At 50.0% G+C, this 18,230-nt stretch overlaps 1 protein-coding gene across 6 annotated transcripts in view; it reads right to left on the bottom strand.

Moving 5' to 3' along the window:
• DLGAP2 (DLG associated protein 2) overlaps window positions 1-18,230 on the bottom strand; it is a 968,326-nt gene that overhangs the window by 199,346 nt on the left and 750,750 nt on the right. For 5 of the 6 annotated variants that reach the window (XM_055347993.2, XM_063709014.1, XM_055347996.2 and 2 more), the window contains one exon: window positions 3,703-3,768. In XM_055347993.2, the coding sequence (XP_055203968.2) occupies window positions 3,703-3,768 (66 nt within the window). Of the gene's footprint in view, window positions 1-3,702; window positions 3,769-11,463; window positions 11,930-18,230 lie in introns of those variants that run through there. The other variant, XM_055347995.2, reaches the window with a different exon arrangement.

Genomic DNA, 18,230 nt, shown 5'->3' with positions numbered 1-18,230 from the left:
CTCAATTTGGAAAAACAAATGTCTAAAATAATGCTATTTGCTCCCAATGTTGTTATGATAGTGTTGGGAACATAACTCAGATACCCTTCCCTCCCTCCTTCCTTCCTTCTTCCTTCCTTTCTTTTTGTGTTTTTTGCTTTTTCTCTTAATTATCCTTTCATATGTTTTATATCAGGATTCTCAATCCTAGGGGTACATTAGAATGATAAAGGAATAATCCAGGAATCCCACTTCTGGGTATTTTTCTGAAGGGAATAAAATCGATGTGTGGAAGGGGTATCTGCTCTCTCGTGTTCGTTAAGATGCTGTTCACCACAGCCAACACGCAGAACCAACCTCAGGCCCATCAGCAGAGGCACAGACAAAGAAAATGTGGAATACCTACTCAGTCTTAAAAAGTGAGAAATCCTAGCATTTGCAACAACATAGATGAGCCTGCAGGACATCATGCTAAGTGGAACAAGCCAGGCACAGAAAGACAGGTGCCACGTGACCTCACTTACACGTGGAATCTGAAAGCACAGAACTCAGAAGCAGAGGGTAGAACAGTGGTCAACAGAGGGAGGGTTGGGGGGAACTGGGAGGATGTTGGCGGAAGGGTGCAGCATTTCAGTTAGACAAGAGGAGTAAGTGACGAGGTCTATGGTACCACGTGGTGGCCACAGTTAAATGGTTTGTTTACTTGAAAATTGCTAAGAGATGAGATCTTAAATGTTCTTAAAAGCACAAGGTGATGATAAGGATGTGAGGTGGCACGATGTTAATTAGCTTTGTCGACTCATCTCACAACGTATACCTGTATCAAAACATCACGTTGTACACTATATACACAATGTATATCTGTGAATATAACTTAATAAAGCTAGAAAAAATATTTTTAAAGTAAAACAAGAAGCGTTTCTTCCATTAAAAAAAAAAGCATCAGGTAAAGAACTTTTAAAGACGACAATGGCCAAGTCCTTCCTCAGACAAATACATCAGGTGGGGCCTGGGCACTGGTATGTTTTTAAACTTTCCCCAAGTGATCCTGACTGACATAGAACCAGGGTCAAGACCTAATATTTCCATGAATGGGCTAAAAGGACTCCCTGGAACCAATGCGTCCACCTTCCTCAAGAGGTGCACTTCTGCACAAATCTTGCGACTCCAGGTCACCGTGTGCCTGCACCTGGCTGTTTCAGGTCCCTGGGCTCACCAGATGGCTACAGCAGCTCCTCCCTCTCCCTCCAGAGTCCTCCACCCACGCAGCACCCCAAGAGGGGAAAGCCAGGCACGTGTTTGAGGGTCCTCTCAGCCAACCGTCACCAAATTCTCTCATTTCCTTCTTTCCAGAGCTTCTAACATCTGACCCTTCTCATTCTTACAACGGCCAACCCCCACCCCATGGCAAGACTGTAGAGGCAGCTCGCAAAGCACACCCTGTCCCTAAGCAGTGTGGAGGTTCCTCAAAACGAGGAAGCATCGGTTCACCATGGGATCCACCAATTCCACTTCTGGACATTTACCCAAATGAACCGAAAGCAGTGACGTGGAGAGAGAGCTGCACACTGTGTTCACAGCAGTACCATTCACAATGGCCAAGGAGAAGCGACCCGGGATCTGTCCACGGAGGAACGGAAACTAGTGTGGTCCATCCACAAAGTGCAGTGTGGCTCAGCCTTCAACAGAAAGGGCGTCTGACACATTGATACGTGCAGTAACAAGAAGACATTACCCCATGTGAAATGAGCCAGTCACAAAACAACAAATCCTGTGTGGTTCCACTTCTAGGAGGGCCCTGGAGGAGTCAGTTTCAGAGACAGAAAGCAGAATGGGGGTTCCAGGGCTGGAGAGGGGGAAGGGACTGAGTGTTTCATGGGGACAGAGTTTTACTTGCAGAAGAGGAAAAAGTTCTAGAGACAGAGGTGCTGACGGCTATACAGCAACATGAATAAATTTAATGCTGTTGAACTTACTTCCAAAGGGCTAAGATGAAAAAATGCTTTCTGTCCCTACAATCCAGCCTTCACCAAGCCACCCATGTGACATTCTGCCTCCTTCGTCCCCCAGCCTCATCCCTTGATGCTCACTTGTGTGGCTGTGGAACAAACAAACTCTCAACCACGGAGTCCAGGGTCAGAATCCAGGCAAAGCTGGCCTCCCCAGAGTGACTCCTGCACCCTTGTTTCAGTTCTGGAGCCCCCTGCTCCAGCCTCCAGGTTCTTCTCACTGTGCCTGAGCCCAAGCAGAACCACCCCAGGTGCCTCCTGCTGCCCCAGAGAAGGCCCCTAGGGCACGTGGGGGCCGCTGCTATGGAGAAGAACTGGAATAGACACAACTATGACATTAACATTGTCCAGAGACAGTGCAAAGGCAGCTGAGCTACCTCCAAAGCCTCAAGAAAACAAATGTCAAATGAGTCACGTGCATTGGGAAGCCTCCCCAGGCAGGCTGAGTAGTGAAGATTCATTGCGATGGAGTATTGCCAGACTGAGGTTTAAAAAAACAGATGCATAATTATTCAAACACGATAGCCACTGTTCCTTCCTAATGAGAAGTCGAAATACTTTCACTCGTCTATTTCCGAGTGAAGAAAGGCTGTGTAGAACGTCAGTTAGCAACAAATTTAGGACTCTGTTGCAGTGAATAATGGACAGTCATCCTTTAGAACTCTACCCATTTCCATCATCTTATATTGAAAAGCAAACATTTTTTGGCTGTAGTTTCCTTTAACAAAAATCACAGCTTTATACAAAGTGGACTCCTTCAATTTTCGATATTATTCTTTAGGCAAATCAAACCAGCAATAGATGCATTGGCTAAAAGTCTGAAATATGTTTTTAAAAATGCACATTTAAATATAAATTGAACTTGTGATCCATGACCCAGCCCTGAGTGCTGTCACTGCAGACAGCTGTCAGTGGCTTGAGAAAGAGGCTGACAATCTTTTAGGTTAGAGAATAACCACAGACAGCAACAAACCTCTTTTAGGTTACAGAATAACCACAGACAGAGCCACTGATGGGGCTTCCGTCTTCAGCTGTGGTTTGACATTGATTTTATTCAACAGTTTGATGTCAAATGTATTCAACATTTCACATCTTTAACAGAAGCATTGGGCCTTGTTCTTGTAAGCATAGCTCCACGTCAAAAGACTGATGGCAAATATGGCACCAGCTTTGCTGTGCTGGTGGCAGCTCAGAAATGAAATTTCCACGTGATTTGAACCAGCATCGGGGAAAGTGTGTCTTGGCAGCCTCTCGCAGGGCCCTTGGAAGGAAGCGCACAGTCATACTCAGCATCCAGACCCCATTGTGTGGGGCCGGCTGGAGATATGAGCTGCTTCCTGCCAAGGAAGTTCTACATGAAAAATGCAAATGCGGGAGCTCCCTGCTTCCTGAGTTTGCTTAGAATATGTTTAGTCACAGAGGAGCAAGGGAAGGAGGGGTCCTTCACCTCTGGAGACATGCATCGTTTATGTGAACGGCTGCCTCAGTTCCTGAGGGCCAGGAACAGCCCTTCCTCACCTAGCACTTCCGTAATGCTTAAAAACTATTATTTTTGGAAAAAAGTGCCGCATTGTACTTAGTTCTTCTTAGCTCCCTTTCTAAAGGCAAACATGCTAACGTGTGTTTGTGGGACGGTCTGCATGATGGGAGGTGCTCGGAGCATGCCCGGTTCTGTCCAGGCCCCGCCACAGTGGGGCTGACGTCTGTACTCTACCTAGATCCTCCTCTGCCGGCCCCGGAAAGCTGATGCCCGGCTGGACCAGGTCTCCAGCTTCTTCCTCTGCAAAGACAGAAACAAAGTCACTCTTTAATGCGTTTCTGGTGTAAACTGCAGTCACTCCCTGCACATCTTCAAAACCCTCCACACTCAACAGTTCAAACACGACAGACACCTTTGTATTTCTTCAAAAGTCACTGCTCAGAGCCCAGCATTTTGTGCCAATAACCTCAGGAACAACCACTGTTTTCTGTAAAGCAGCACTGTGACCACAGATGCATGTATTTCTCCCACCTAGACACGGACATAGGCAGTGAGTCACAATGATTCTCAGCTTTAACTCTGGCCTAACTTCAAATTTATTAGGCCTTATTTGCATTGGAACAGACTTGAGTAAAATCAGCCCACTCTGATTTTCCCCGGTTCCTTCCAGCTGGGTGAGTCCCATGAGGGCCCCGCGTCGCCCATGAGAAAGACTTTCCTTCGGGTCTAGAAAGCGTCATGCCATTCAAAGCCTCATTTTGCAATGTCCAAAGCCTGCATTTGTGATCTTAGTGCTCAATATTAGTTCATATTAGGTCCACTTTGACCAAAACGCTGATTTAATTTCCCTCCGTTGGGAGATCATCCAGGTCACTGGCATTGATTTTCCATTGTTCACTCTGTGCTAACACAAAAGCAGACATCACTTTCTTAGAATGACATCACCATGTGGCTGTAAAAGGTCTTGGGGTCACTGAGCACTGTCTTCCCTCCATGTGTGGGGCAACAGGGAACTGGGGAGACAGACAAGCTTGTGATTTGATTTAACTGGTCCCTGAGGAGCTGGACTGAGCATCATCCAGTGGCTCTACTCCCAGTGGGCTCTGCCCAGGAAACCAGGTGCCAACTCTCCAGGCTGCCTTGGTTTCTACCTGGCTGCAGATGCAGTGCAGACACAGCTGGATCTCAGGGAGGCTCTGCCCAGGAAACCAGGTGCCGACTCTCCAGGCTGCCTTGGTTTCTACCTGGCTGCAGATGCAGTGCAGACACAGCTGGATCTCAGGGAGGCTCTGCCCAGGAAACCAGGTGCCGACTCTCCAGGCTGCCTTGGTTTCTACCTGGCTGCAGAGGCAGTGTAGACACAGCCGGATCTCAGGGAAGCTCTGCCTGACACCAGCCACAGTGAGAGGTGTGGGGAGTGGCCTGAGGAGGGGGGCAGGGAGCATCAGATAAGGGAGCATTTGGCACCACGTTACATGTGCATGTAAACATGTTATTTATGGGGTATCAGAATGATGACACATGTGTGTACACACATCTTTGTCATCATTTTGGCATATATGCCCAAAATATAAATATGATTGCATGTTCAGACTCTAGGCATGTATTCACACATATATGTGGGTTTCCAATATTCATGGACAGGCTTTGAGGCACATCTCACATTTGCCCCCACCCCCCACCCAAGTGTCAGACGCTGTTAGCCAGGCTGTAGTCTGCAAACGGATTTATTTCAGAATATGATGCTGGAGCCAGTTACACTGTGATCACCATCTCTGATTCAGCAAATCGGCATCTGCCATTTTCAACAAGTTGGCAGAAGGTTGGGAAAAGAAGATGACATATTTGGAATGTGAGATGCTGATGAAGAGGATACAGTCGCCTCTCAGGTAAATGTGAACTAAGATTTCATTTCATGGGATCTCCCAGTTACAGCTTTTTAAAAAACATACATGTATAAGAAGTAGCTATCTGAATTAAGTTAAGTATCTTACAAGACAGCTCAAATGATTTAACATAACCCCATTTCTTCAAGGCTAACAGCGCTTTTTGCATAGTTTAAGCTGCGTTTTTCAGCTAATGAAATACATCTGCCAAATGTCCACATTAAGTATAATATAAAACCACAGACTGGAATGGTCTCATTCATGTAGAAATATGATGGACAGTTCTAATTAACTACAGTTTCTACGGAGACCATCGTCACATGTGTGAGTAATGTGAGAACAGAGCATCCAGCTGGGTGAGAAAGGAATTTGGGGATAAACTAAAAGAATGGGCCCTTCAACCTCAGCCCTCCTTACACCAGACTTTCAGTACACATGCACACAGAGACAAGGCAGGGGCTCTCACGGGGTGGACTTGAAGGATGGGCCAACATCACCCAGTTGCAATGACAAGTATGAGCACTCCACTAACAACACCAGCAGCAACAGGCATGGAGTTTAGCAAAGCCACGTGCTTCACACAGAGCTCAAGCTTGGTATCGGAAGCCTGCGATTTGCTGGAGGAACACACCTAATTATCTTGAGAACAGCACTCCAAGAATGAGCAGTGGGGACGTTTGAAGGTCAGCCTTGAATTGTAGGAGTACAAATGCTTTGTTGCCTGATCTCCTCCCACCCGCCCTTGCTGTTTATCAGATGAGAGAACAGGAGGTCTGGAAGCTGTGTGGCTCAGGTGACACCGTTCAAAGTTAAAAATCCATCATGGGCTGAGGGTACATGCACGGAAGGTTTCCGAGTGTGGTGTGGCCTTCTAGCTGGGAGAGCTTAATGCAACATGTGTGTCAGTATAACTGTGAGTACCATCCTTCCTTATCTAACGAGGCTTTGTATTTTCAGCCTACATTTTGTACAGTGCAGCCCCCCCTTCCTGGAGGTTCTCTTTCTGTGGCTTCAGTCACTGAGGTATGAAATAAGTGGCTTTGAGAGAGAAACAGAGACCACATTCACATACATTTTATTAAAGTAGATTGTTATACGTGCCGGTTTCATTACAGTTATTCAGGTTACTCTCTTACTGTGCTTAACGTACACGCTGAGCTTTATCACGGCTGCACAGACACAGTGAGCTCTGCACTCTGGCTTTCTTCTGCTCTTGCCCAAATTCCCATCCAAGGGGCCTGGGGAGTCATGCCCTACAAACCATGGAGTCTCATTAGAGGGGTTTTCTTTACCCTACATAACATGGCTCGCTTTCCAACCTGACTCGGGCACATCATGTGACAGATAAAGAACAAAATAAAAATATTTCCATCCCAAATGTGTAATTTTTTATTTATTTATTTTGCCGTATCTTGAAATAGTGCAGGAAAATCTACATTCTGAAGAGAATTCCCTTCTTTTTCCTTCCTTTTCCTTCCTTTTCCTTCCTTTTCCCAGATCCAGGAGAGAATTGACTCTGATAAAAAACACTTAACCATCCGTCCTCTTTGCAGCCTGCTGCCTAGAGGCTTCCTCTGCACGGTGGGAACTGCATCTCCACAACCCCTTATCTTCACCCAGACATCGCTTTCTATGGATTCTAGGTCTTCAGACAATAATTTAACTCTTTCAACCAATGGCCAATCGGAAAATGTTTGACTCCATAATGACTTGGGAGGCCTCACTTCCAGTTGTCCTGCCTTTCCAGACCCAACCAAGGTACATCTACAGGTAGTGACCAATGGCCTATGTCTCCCTAAAGTGTATAAAACCAACAGCTGTATCTTGACCACGCTGGACACATGTTCTCAGGATCTCCTGAAGGCTGTGCCACGGGCCGTGGGTCATTCATATTTGGCTCAGAATAAACCCCTTCAAAATACTTTACAGAGTTCAACTCTTTTTGTCAACAATAGGAAAAATCTACCTACAAGTGTTGGTACTGGCTGAGGTTTCAGGCATCTGTTAGGGGTCTTGGAACTTATCCCCGTGGACAGAGGGGACTACCGTACTTCTACCACGTTCCCACCCCCAGTCCAGAACCCTCACTAGGCAAGAACCCTGTTCGCCTGGACAGGCCGTGGGTAGAGCCATGTTCTTCCTTACATCTTCAGCATCTGGGACAGCATGGGAGAAATGTTAATTACCATCTCAGCGACCTCAGAAATGCCCTTATCTATGCTTAAAGAGACAAGGGAATCCTCCTTCTTCCAGTAGATCTCTCTCTCCCGGCCTCCTCATATGAGGGAGGAGAACCATTTGCTCCACCAGTCATTGGAAAGACGGGCCGCCTGGCCTAGGAAGCCAGCGTTGGCTGCTGTCATACAACTACAGCTCTCTCTGCGCTCTGAGACGTTCTGAAATCACGTGACCGTAAGCTTCCTCCACCTAGCCTCTTTACTTCCCATGGTCCAAACTGAATACCTCCCAGGGAGAGGCTGGACGCTGTCCCATCCCATGTGTGAGGCTGATCGGTGCTGTGAAACTGACAGCGCTGACCTCTGACCTCACATTTCCATCACCAAAACAGAACGTGCCTTTGACTGAGAAGTCTTGGGAATCATCCATTCACACGTGGGAATGCACATCTGTCTTCACTGGAGAAACAGTCTTTCACCGCGGCAACTCCGGGTGTGGCTTCCTCACTCAGACCCCTCGCTTAGGGTCCCTCTGGCAGAACGTACTTTAGGAGTCACCTTTCTCATCTGCTGGAGCTTGATGAAGGCAGTGCTCCATAACGTGTGACCTGGAGACCCCGTAAACCATACTCCATAACGTGTGACTGGAGACCATGTAAACCATACTCCATAACGTGTGACTGGAGACCCCGTAAACCATCTCGGGGGAGCTGTAGCAAGGTCGTCTAGCTATTCTGTGCCCTGGTGCTTCCTTGGAGTCAACACCCAACCCTCCTCCAGCAACGCACACCTCTGGGCACAGCAGCGGACGTGTGGATGGCATGTGTGGTGCCTCGGGTGCTGCCTGGAGAGCGTGGACCTGTCCCGAGTGAACATACAACACAGGCGCACTTTCTAACATCTCTGATCACCCTTGAGCTTCAGAGAAATGGCTGTCCTGCTCCCCTGTGGCCCAGAGGGGTCTGGGTGGCTCTCAGAGGGTCTGTGACGGCCCTTAATCAAACATAGGGCGCCGTGATCACTGTGCTGGGTGCGCTACGTTTGCCTTCCTTTGCTAAGTGATGAGTCGTCTCAATGTCACAAGCTGCTCACACTTCCTGGAAGGGAGACTCGGGCAGTGCGCCTTGAGAAGGGAAGGAAGCAGGATGCTTCCCAGAACTGGTCCTCAGAGGCCCGGGCCCAGGTGGCTGCATCATCAACACCTTCCAGAAAGTGAGGAAATCAGCACCAGAGAGGCAGAGCGCATACTGAGAGGACAGAGGCGCAGACAGACCTGCAGGTTCCAGCCCCCATGCACTCCTCTCGGCGCCCCCACAAGGCCCTGTGATGCTTCCACCGACACCGCAATGTCTCATGTAGAGATTCTGCACTGACCTGCAACAGGGCTCTCCTCAGTGATGATGGAGGGAGGCAGAACACTCCGCCAATGAAGAGGCAGAAGAGAGCAAAGAAATGATTGTGGGCAGGTGAGTGACCAACGGACCATATAGCCCCAGGGTAGACTTACTTGCAAGAAGAAACCTGACTTTCAGGGAAGCCAGTGGGCGTTTTACATTCTCTATGTATCAGGCAGGCTTGTGTTTCCGGGCACTCGAAGGAGGACCGTGCTGGGGGCCCCACATCACTGCCTGGGAATGCTCACAGTCTTGTTTCATCCATCAGCCACACCTGGGCCAATCCTTGGCTGTCAGAGGCTCTCGGGACAGGCTGGGCGCCGGCACCCAGTGGCCGCGGGGGCTGTCGTGTGCTTTGCAGATGGACACGCGCTATTTAACACAGAGATGCGCTGAGTCCAGGTGATTAGTGAATCGCACGTCATCGCAGACACTAGAAAGCGAAAGCATACAGGGGAAGGCCCCGGGCACAGACCCAGCACGGCCACCAAACGAGCTGGAGCTGCCTGCGAGACGATGAGCGTCTGCAATCTGCATCCTGCGAGGCAAAGATGTCCATGTCAGCACAACCACAGACCAAAGCCAGGGTCCTCCAGCAAGAGGCTTCCCAGTAGGTGCAGAGCCAAACGTTTCAATCACCACTGTGACCCAAGCACACTGTGGCCTCAGCACACCGACCTCGCCCGGCCAGCGCAGTCCTGGCTCACCCACCACATTCTGACCCCTCATGATGGCGGCCCCTCAGCAGCGCCACTCTTGGCCTCGGCTGCCCTGGCCGGCTCAGTCTCCGGCTCAGAGCAGCACAGCAGAAGGGGAAGAGAAGGGGCCCTGGGGTGTCTGGCCGGGTAACACGGGACAGTAAACGTCCTCGGCTGCCTCTCCTTGTCCTGGAAGTGGAGACAATGCTTCCCCCACAGCTGCCGGGCATCTGAGCCAGCCCCGGCACACTGGCACTGGCTCTCTGGTGTCGTTTCTCCTGCACCGGGAAGGCCACAGGTTCAGACCCAGCATGGCCACCACACGAGCAGGCAGCTTGCCTGGAAGATGACACGATGAACCCACAGGACTCCACTGACCTTGACGCTGGCCCCTGTCTGATCTTGGCAGGGAAGGGTGGGCACCAAGACCGCCAGGGGCTGAGCTGCCGCCTGGTGTGGGTCCTGGCAATGCCTCATTATGGAGAATCGATGAAGAAAAATGGCACGTATGATGATTTAAAGGTACATTTGCCAATAGGCATATCTCGGGACCTCACTCTAACACCCTACCACTCTGATTACGCCAGGAGTGATCATCTCTAGTTCTGGGATGCAGAAATTGAGGCCTGGGGAAGTTAAGTTTGTTCTCTGCCGCCACAGAAGAGTTAGATCTCCATGAAGCTGAGCCTCAGCCCCGTGGCTGGAGCTCTGTGTGCTGTGTGGTGTGGTGGTGTCTGTGTGGGGGAGGCTGCATTGAGTGGCACCTCGTTTCTTTTCTTTTCTTTCCTTTTTTTTTTAGATGGAGTCTGGGTCTGTTGCCCAGGCTGGAGTGCAATGGCACAATCTCAGCTCACTGTAACCTCCACCTCCTGGGATCAAGCAATTCTCCTGCCTCAGACGCCCAACAGGTGAGACTACAGGTGCCTGACATCATGCTTGGCTAATTTTTGTATTTTTAGTAGAGATGGGGTTTCATCACGTTGGCCAGGCTTGTCTCAAACTCCTGACCTCGTGATCCACCCACCTTGGCCTCCCAAAGTGCTGGGATTAAGGCGTGAGCCACCATGCCTGCCCAAGTGGCCCCTCATTTCTTAAAGACCTGCCCCGTGAATGCCAACTGCAAGGTTTGGGGAGAAAGAGGAGGAAATGCACACCTTAAATTGACAGGTTTTTAAACTCAAAGCACAACTGCATCTTCTCAGGGGGAAGTTGTCTCCAAATCATGCTAATGTGGAAGCAAAAGGAAGCAGTTAGGCCTTCAAAGTATTAGAAGGAAAAACCAGGTTCACACATGAGAAGGGAAATTGCTCATAAGAAAAGAGTGGATTTCTTGATGGAAAAGGAAACAATAGTATTATCACCTCATAAACACCAAGAGAAGGACATGATCCACTTTCGTCCACTGTGCATGGGCCCTGCAGCTTTTCCTGCCCTGCAGAGTGTTTGTTATGTGTTTATGGGTTCATCCTACTGCCCCCCTCCAATGCAGAATGGGAGGGAAGGGGCCCTGCGTCCTCCTGGCATGGCAGGCCAGCCCCACCGTGGTCAGGAGATTCAACACGTTCCCACCAGTCTCGTGAGTCCACACTGCACTTTTTATAGTACAGGTCTTTTTCGAAATGAAATGGACACAGAACCCCAAACCATAAAACAGATGCTGTCAGCACTGCCTCGGAAGAATCAGGGTAAGAAGCAGGGTCATGCCGCGTCCAACCCTTCCGCATCTACCCCTGACGTGCCCACTGCCCGCCCCAGCTTCTCTACAGGACCCAGCCGCTGCCCAAGGAGATGCAGGAGGCAGTGGGCTTGCTTCCCTTCCATTTCTGAAAAGCACACTTACTTCTTTTCATTGCCGATAGGACGTTTTCCTAGCTGATGGACACCTTTGCTTACAGGAGGATTAGAATGTGAAGCCTTCACCATTAAACCAAGGTTCAGAATCTGGGAAACTTCACCAGGACCCTCGCGGCTCCCACACAAGTTCAGGTGTGTCTCTGGGTCTTCCCTGGGGTCCGTCCCTCTAACTGTCCCATTCCGTTGCTTCATTCTCATCCAGGGATGCACTGGGCTCGCAGAGGTGTGTCTGAAAGGCGGGGAGATGGAGGCAGCGGTCTATGCGCTCGGTGCACAGAGGCGCGTCTCAGAGCTGTGGAGATGGAGGCAGCTGTCTACATGCTGGGTCCACAGAGGCGTGTCTGAAAGCCAGGGAGATGGAGGCAGCGGTCTATGCGCTCGGTGCACAGAGGCGCGTCTCAGAGCTGCAGAGATGGAGGCAGCCGTCTAAGCGCTCGGTCCAGAGGCGCGTCTCAGAGCTGCGGAGATGGAGGCAGCTGTCTACATGCTGGGTCCACAGAGGCGTGTCTGAAAGCCACGGAGATGGAGGCAGCCGTCTCTGCGCTCCGTGCACAGAGGCGCGTCTCAGAGCTGCGGAGATGGAGGCAGCCGTCTATGCCCTGCGTCCACAAAGGCGTGTCTCAGAGCTGCGGAGATGAAGGCAGCCGTCTGGGTTCCTAGGGCACTGCCTCTTCTCCCCCAGTTCTTGCTACACGGATCCGCCTGGTTCTACCTGCACAGCTTGAGCTCGTTGTCACCTTGTGCCCTGCCCAGATCCTCCTGGACTTCCCTTGAGGCTGAATCTCTGTGCAGCTTGCCCCTGGGATCCTGGCATTTTCTCTCGCCTGGGTGAGAACTCGGTTTCCATCCTTCCCAAGGAATGCTACCTGTTCCCTATGCGTAGGTGGGATGGCAGTGGAGGGTGGAGGGCGGGTTGACATGTACCTCTGGAGATGTGTGGAAAGGTGTGGAGGTGCCTGTCTTTGAGTTCTTCCTGTTTTTCTCCGGCCGACTGTCCCGCAGCTCTCCGTGGTCGTACACAGCCCTTCTCCTCATTGGCCGCCCATGGGTAGCACACAGGTCTGCACGCAAAATCGGCTGCGTCGCCATGAGCATGGAGCCGGAGAAGGTGCCTGGTTGGAAGTCAGGGAGGCGTGGGGTCCATCCCGGCCCCTCTGCCTCCTGCTGTGAGGAGGGGTCAGGTCACGTGCTCCACGGTACCTCTTCGTGGGGGGAGGGGACAGGCGTGGGCCTCGGCTCTTGGAGTCACCGCGCAGGCGCAGTGACAATGTTTGCGGAGCAAAGCGCGGTCCCCATCGGGTGTCGCCCACAGGAGCTGCTTCCGGGACGCACAGGGAACGCTCAGCAGAAGCCGCCCTCTGACAGTCAGCGCAGAGTTCAGCCATCTGAGCTTGCCCCATTTCTAGATTCTTCTAACTCTTGAAAAGTTTACTTTTACAGAAAGCACGCTCGAGCCTACATTTGAGCCGCTTCCCTAATGACAGGATTTGAAGGCTGTTTAAATTAGGGATTCATTTCTGCTCCGTTAGGACAATGACATTGATTGGTTTTAATGCTGGCTTCCTCCTCCATTTCACTCGCAGCTGTGCACCAGCCGCGCTCAGCCACTGCCGTAATGATTACTAATGGCTTTTCTTTGAAAATGATAGAAATGATCATAATTTTATTTTGGACCGAGGATCAAGTCTCCACAGAAGCTGCCCCTAAAGTCTGCAGAATTTTTACCAGTGGTTAAATGTCACTTAAATCAGGCCAAGAGAAAGTCTCAAAGTCACTAATGAAGCAACCCCACTCAACTAAGAATGACAATCAGTGCCTCTGTCAGAACAGATGGCTGCAAAGGCGCACGACAGCGGAGCCCGGCTCCAGTCACCAGGTGCGCTCGTCACCCCCTCGCGTCCCGCTCCGGAGCTCTGCAGGCCTTACCAGCTTAAACACCACCATGCCTTCCGATAAATTACAACATCATCTTCCGAAGGAATTCAGTTATGACTAACAGCAACATACACTTAACTTTGTATTTTTTCTGGACTCAGAAAAAAAATTAAAAAGTGCTGAAGTAGAAAGGCACACTGTTTCTAATTTAAATATCTGCTAACTTCAAGATGAAATCGTATCTGCCTGTGGTGAAACTTGAACATTGTTCGCATGAAAAGTGACACCTACTTATATTTTATACAACCTGTTTCAGATCTAAATTCCAAATGCATGCGGCGTTAGGTCCCCTGCACTACCATCTATACTTAATAAAGTTTTATACTAAAGATACCTTAAAGATATGTCCACCATGCTTACCCAGGAAACACTACTTTAAAGACAGAGTGAAGGGCATTTTACAAAGCTTAGAAAAATGTGGCCTTCAAATCTCAGGCTATTGCTGTTCGTACTCACTTTCTGAAACAGCCTCTGAGATCAGGGGGAGCAGCCCGAAGCCTCTGGGGTCGGGGGAGCAGCCCGAAGCCTCTGGGCTCAGGGGGAGCAGCCCGAAGCCTCTGGGCTCAGGGGGAGCAGCCCGAAGCCTCTGGGCTCAGGGGGAGCAGCCCGAAGCCTCTGGGGTCAGGGGGAGCAGCCCGAAGCCTCTGGGGTCAGGGGGAGCAGCCCGAAGCCTCTGGGGTCAGGGGGAGCAGCCCGAAGCCTCTGGGGTCAGGGGGAGCAGCCCGAAGCCTCTGGGGTCAGGGGGAGCAGCCCGAAGCCTCTGGGGTCAGGGGGAGCAGCCCGAAGCCTCTGGGGTCAGGGGGAGCAGCCCGAAGCCTCTGGGGTCAGGGGGAGCAGCCCGAAGCCTCTGGGGTCAGGGGGAGCAGCCCGAAGCCTCTGGGGTCAGGGGAGCAGCCTGAAGCCTCTGGGGTCAGGGGGAGCAGACTGAAAGCAGTCTTACTGTTTCTCTTGCTCACTGCATTGGCAGTTCCTGGGCAGGGCTGCCAGGCAACGTGGGGCGCCAGTTACATGTGAATTTCAGAGAAACAGCGAAAATTTTTGTCACATATTTCATGAAACATCAAATGTTTTTGTGAAATGCAAACCTAACTGGGCGTCCTGTATTTTTTTTTTTCTTTTGCTCTGTTCATGAAAAGTGATTTTATTTTTGGGTTTTTTTATTATTTTTTTGGTTTCCAGTTTATTTTTATTTATTTTATTTATTTTATTTTATTTTTTAAAATTTTATTATTATTATACTTTAAGTTTTAGGGTACATGTGCACAACGTGCAGGTTTCTTGCATATGTATACATGTGCCATGCTGGTGTGCTGCACCCATTAACTCGTCATTTAGCATTAGGTATATCTCCTAACGCTATCCCTCCCCACTCCCCCCACCCCACAACAGGCCCCGGTGTGTGATGTTCCCCTTCCTGTGTCCATGTGTTCTCAATTTTATTGGTTAATCTTGCCTCCCTAACCCTGGGGACCTTTTAGGAGGACACAGGCCTCATGCCCCAGCCCAGAGATTCTGCTCATTTATTCTGGTGTGGGGCCCAGGTCAGTTCATTTGACAGTGCCACAGGTGAATCTATCCACAGCCAGGGCTAAGGCCACCAATAAGGGGGGAAGAACAAAAGTGATTAACCAAGGGCCCATTTCACCTTTACCTACCGAGCCGACTGTGGCCCAGGGCTGCCCCACCTCTGTGGACCCCTCGGGAATCATTGTCTTTCCACACGAACACAGAACAGGACTCTCCCATCGCCTTCTCTCAATGTCTTTGTTACACAACATGCTTTCTGGATAGAACTTTTTCAGGCATTTTAACATGAAAAAAATGTTCACTTTGAAATGCTCTTAACTTCTTTAGCTGACGTATTGTCTGAATTTTCTGCGCCTGATGGATGCCTGCGATTGGCTTCTGTTCCTTCTCCACAGGCGCCATTTCAACCGCACATGTAAGGTGCTTCGATGTGGCAGGAGCAATCACAGCTCTAATTATTGCTGACACTTGTTCTGGGTTTTGTGCAAATGACTTCAGGGTAAGTTGTGATGCCCATTTATTTTACTTCAAAAAAATTGAGGCCGGGCGCAGTGGCTCATGCCTGTAATCCCAGCACTTTGGGAGGCTGAGGCAGGTGGATCACAAGGTCAGGAGTTCAAGACCAGCCTGGCCAACATAGTGAAACCCTGTCTACTAAAAATGCAAAAAAAATTAGCTGGGTGTGGTGGCAGGTGCCTGTAATCCCAGCTACTCGGGAGGCTGAGGCAGGAGAACTGCTTGAATCCGGGAGGTGGACGTTGCAGTGAGCCAAGATTGCGCCACTGCACTGCAGACTGGGAGACAGAGTGAGACTCCATCTTAAAAAAAAATTGATATGCCTTAATCTTGGAATGTCCAATTACAGCAGAATGGTTAAGTAAATTATGGTGCGATTATCATGTAGAATGTTAGAAAGCTTCTAAGTGTTATAGAAATTCCCATCGTAACGTTACGTGAGAAATGGTATATGCAAACTCGATGCGGTTTGTGACCTGAGTTTGCTTTGGAAAATGTCTGCTGGCAATTAACCAAGATGCTCACAGCGATGGTCTCTGATGAGTGGAATTATGGCTGTATTTTATTTTCCTCTTTACACTTTTTGTGCTTTCCAAATTTTCTCCCACCAACCTGTATGCCTAAGTATAAAACATTATAAAAAGTACTTGGCATCCAACAGTCTTCGGTAAAGACAGTATCTGAATTGTCTTCCTTTTTGCAATGAGATGGCCTGGGATGAAAAGGGTGGTGGTAAAGACGTACAGCTTCCTTCCTTCTTCCTCTAACGTGGGTCAGCCCCGAGTGACTGCTGTCCCCTCACGCAGATAATGGCACCACTGCAATCTGGAAAGACACCCACAGAACAACAGTCCCTCGCTCATCCACTCCGCCAGTCACCGGTGCCATCCACGCATGGTGCATCTTGCAGGAGACTCACAGACAGTGAGGAAGACATGCTGCCCTCAGAGCTGATGGTCCCGTTTTTCCACGAACTCCAACTCCACGCATCAGAAGCACACTAGTCGCATTCTCGAGCAGCTCAAACTTCAGCATGGAATGTTGTTTCCCAGGCTTTTACAGTTCACAGGTAACACAGAGGAGGACATATTTTCTTGGGCATCGAGAAAAGCAACTCTGGAGGAAGAATCTGAACAGGGTGACACCTTGCTTCCTTAAAGAAGCTGGACCATGTGCAGAAGCTCACAGCACAGATTATTTAAGCTGCATGCCAGTTGAGTCTATGGGGTTCTATCCAGTGTCTTCCTGTAATCAATTTCTGAAAAAAGATCTGAAATGGTAGCTGTGGGGATGACATGCCTGCGTTTGCTCACCCACCCTGAATCCAGGTCCCCTTTGATGCCCCCTGCATGCCCCACTATCTGCAGGACAAGAATCAGCCTGGAGTGACCTCTGGACATCATAGTCACTGACTGCAGCTGCCTGAGAGGAGGGAACACCCACCATCTGAATGCAGAAGATAAAACGTCGTCATGCCCATCGTGCAGAGGAGGAGCTTTGGAGATGTTATAGAATTAAAATCCCACAACTACTCCGTGGCAGCACGGATGAGAACCTGCATCCTCAATTTCTCTCTGGCTCCAAACCCCTGTTTTCTCCTGTGAGGCATGTCAGCATTTACTGCTCACCTCTTGGCCTGGGCAGCTGCAGCCCACCTCGGGCTACCTGTGGAGCTGCTTAGGACCAGGCTTTGCAAAAATAAAGGGAAGATGACACGTGGGCCGGGCACCGTTCTGACTGGCCTCTCAATGCCTCTTTTGGGTGCTCAACTGCCCATTCCCAATTCTCTTTCTCTTTAAGCCACTCCTTTTCTGGCATCAAAATCTGAGCTTGGAAAAGAGACCTGCCAAGCTCACCAAGACTGAGTACGAGTGGATTCCAGTGGCCTCCATGGAACAGCCACCCCGCTACGTCCTCCTGCTGTGGCCAAATCCCAGACGGGCATCTGTGTTTGGGAGATGCGGCCTCTCTGTGAACTGCCGGGTGGGAGTTTGCAGGGGTGTGGAGGACTATGTGGAGGACAGTGTGGGGAGGACCGTGTGGAAGAAGGACTCCCAGCCTCCCACCTGGCTGTTCAATGGAGGCTCTGCCCTGAGTGGGCTTGTCAAGAAATCCTGAAGAATATTCCACAGCTTGAAACTGCTGAGGAACTCAACACCTCCGCCCTCCTCATGGAAGACTCTCAGCGATGATGGAAACTCCTTTCAAAGTGATCATTTCAACAATGATTTCCACAGGTACGATTTCATCTCACAGTGAATGTCCCGGGAATGACGTTTAGAGGGATAATCTGAGGACGTGGCAGAGCAGCTCCAGCAACTGTGGTGACCACAGTCCTCCCAGTTACAGGTAAAGGGGCCACCACGCACCTGCTGGCAGGTAGTGAGGACGTGAAGCTTCACCGACTACTCGTACTCGACCAGCCCTTGGACCTGAGAGGATGAGGACCTGAGAATCGGTGCTGTGTGGTGCATGCTTGGGACGCAGCAGTGCACAGGCGGGACCTGGCCTGCGGGCTCACAGCCAGGCAGGAGAATCACATGTGACCAGACGATTCCTACGCCACGAAATCAGTTCAGTCACTGACACATGTACAGGGAGAGTGACTTGTGTTATCTGGGTCAGACGGACAACCTCACAGGGCAAACCAGCTTACAAAGCACATCCTTCACTTCAGTAACACTATTTTACACCTGCATTCAGTTGTCCTACAGAATGGAATCAACTCAATCAATTATAGGTAGAATTTATTATATAAATCTATATACCAGAATA

This window comes from Gorilla gorilla, chromosome 7 (assembly GCF_029281585.2).
Source record: "Gorilla gorilla gorilla isolate KB3781 chromosome 7, NHGRI_mGorGor1-v2.1_pri, whole genome shotgun sequence".
Taxonomy (NCBI): Eukaryota; Metazoa; Chordata; class Mammalia; order Primates; family Hominidae; genus Gorilla; species Gorilla gorilla.
The sequence above is the reverse complement of the archived record's forward strand: the minus strand, read 5'-3'. Positions and strand labels throughout refer to the sequence as shown.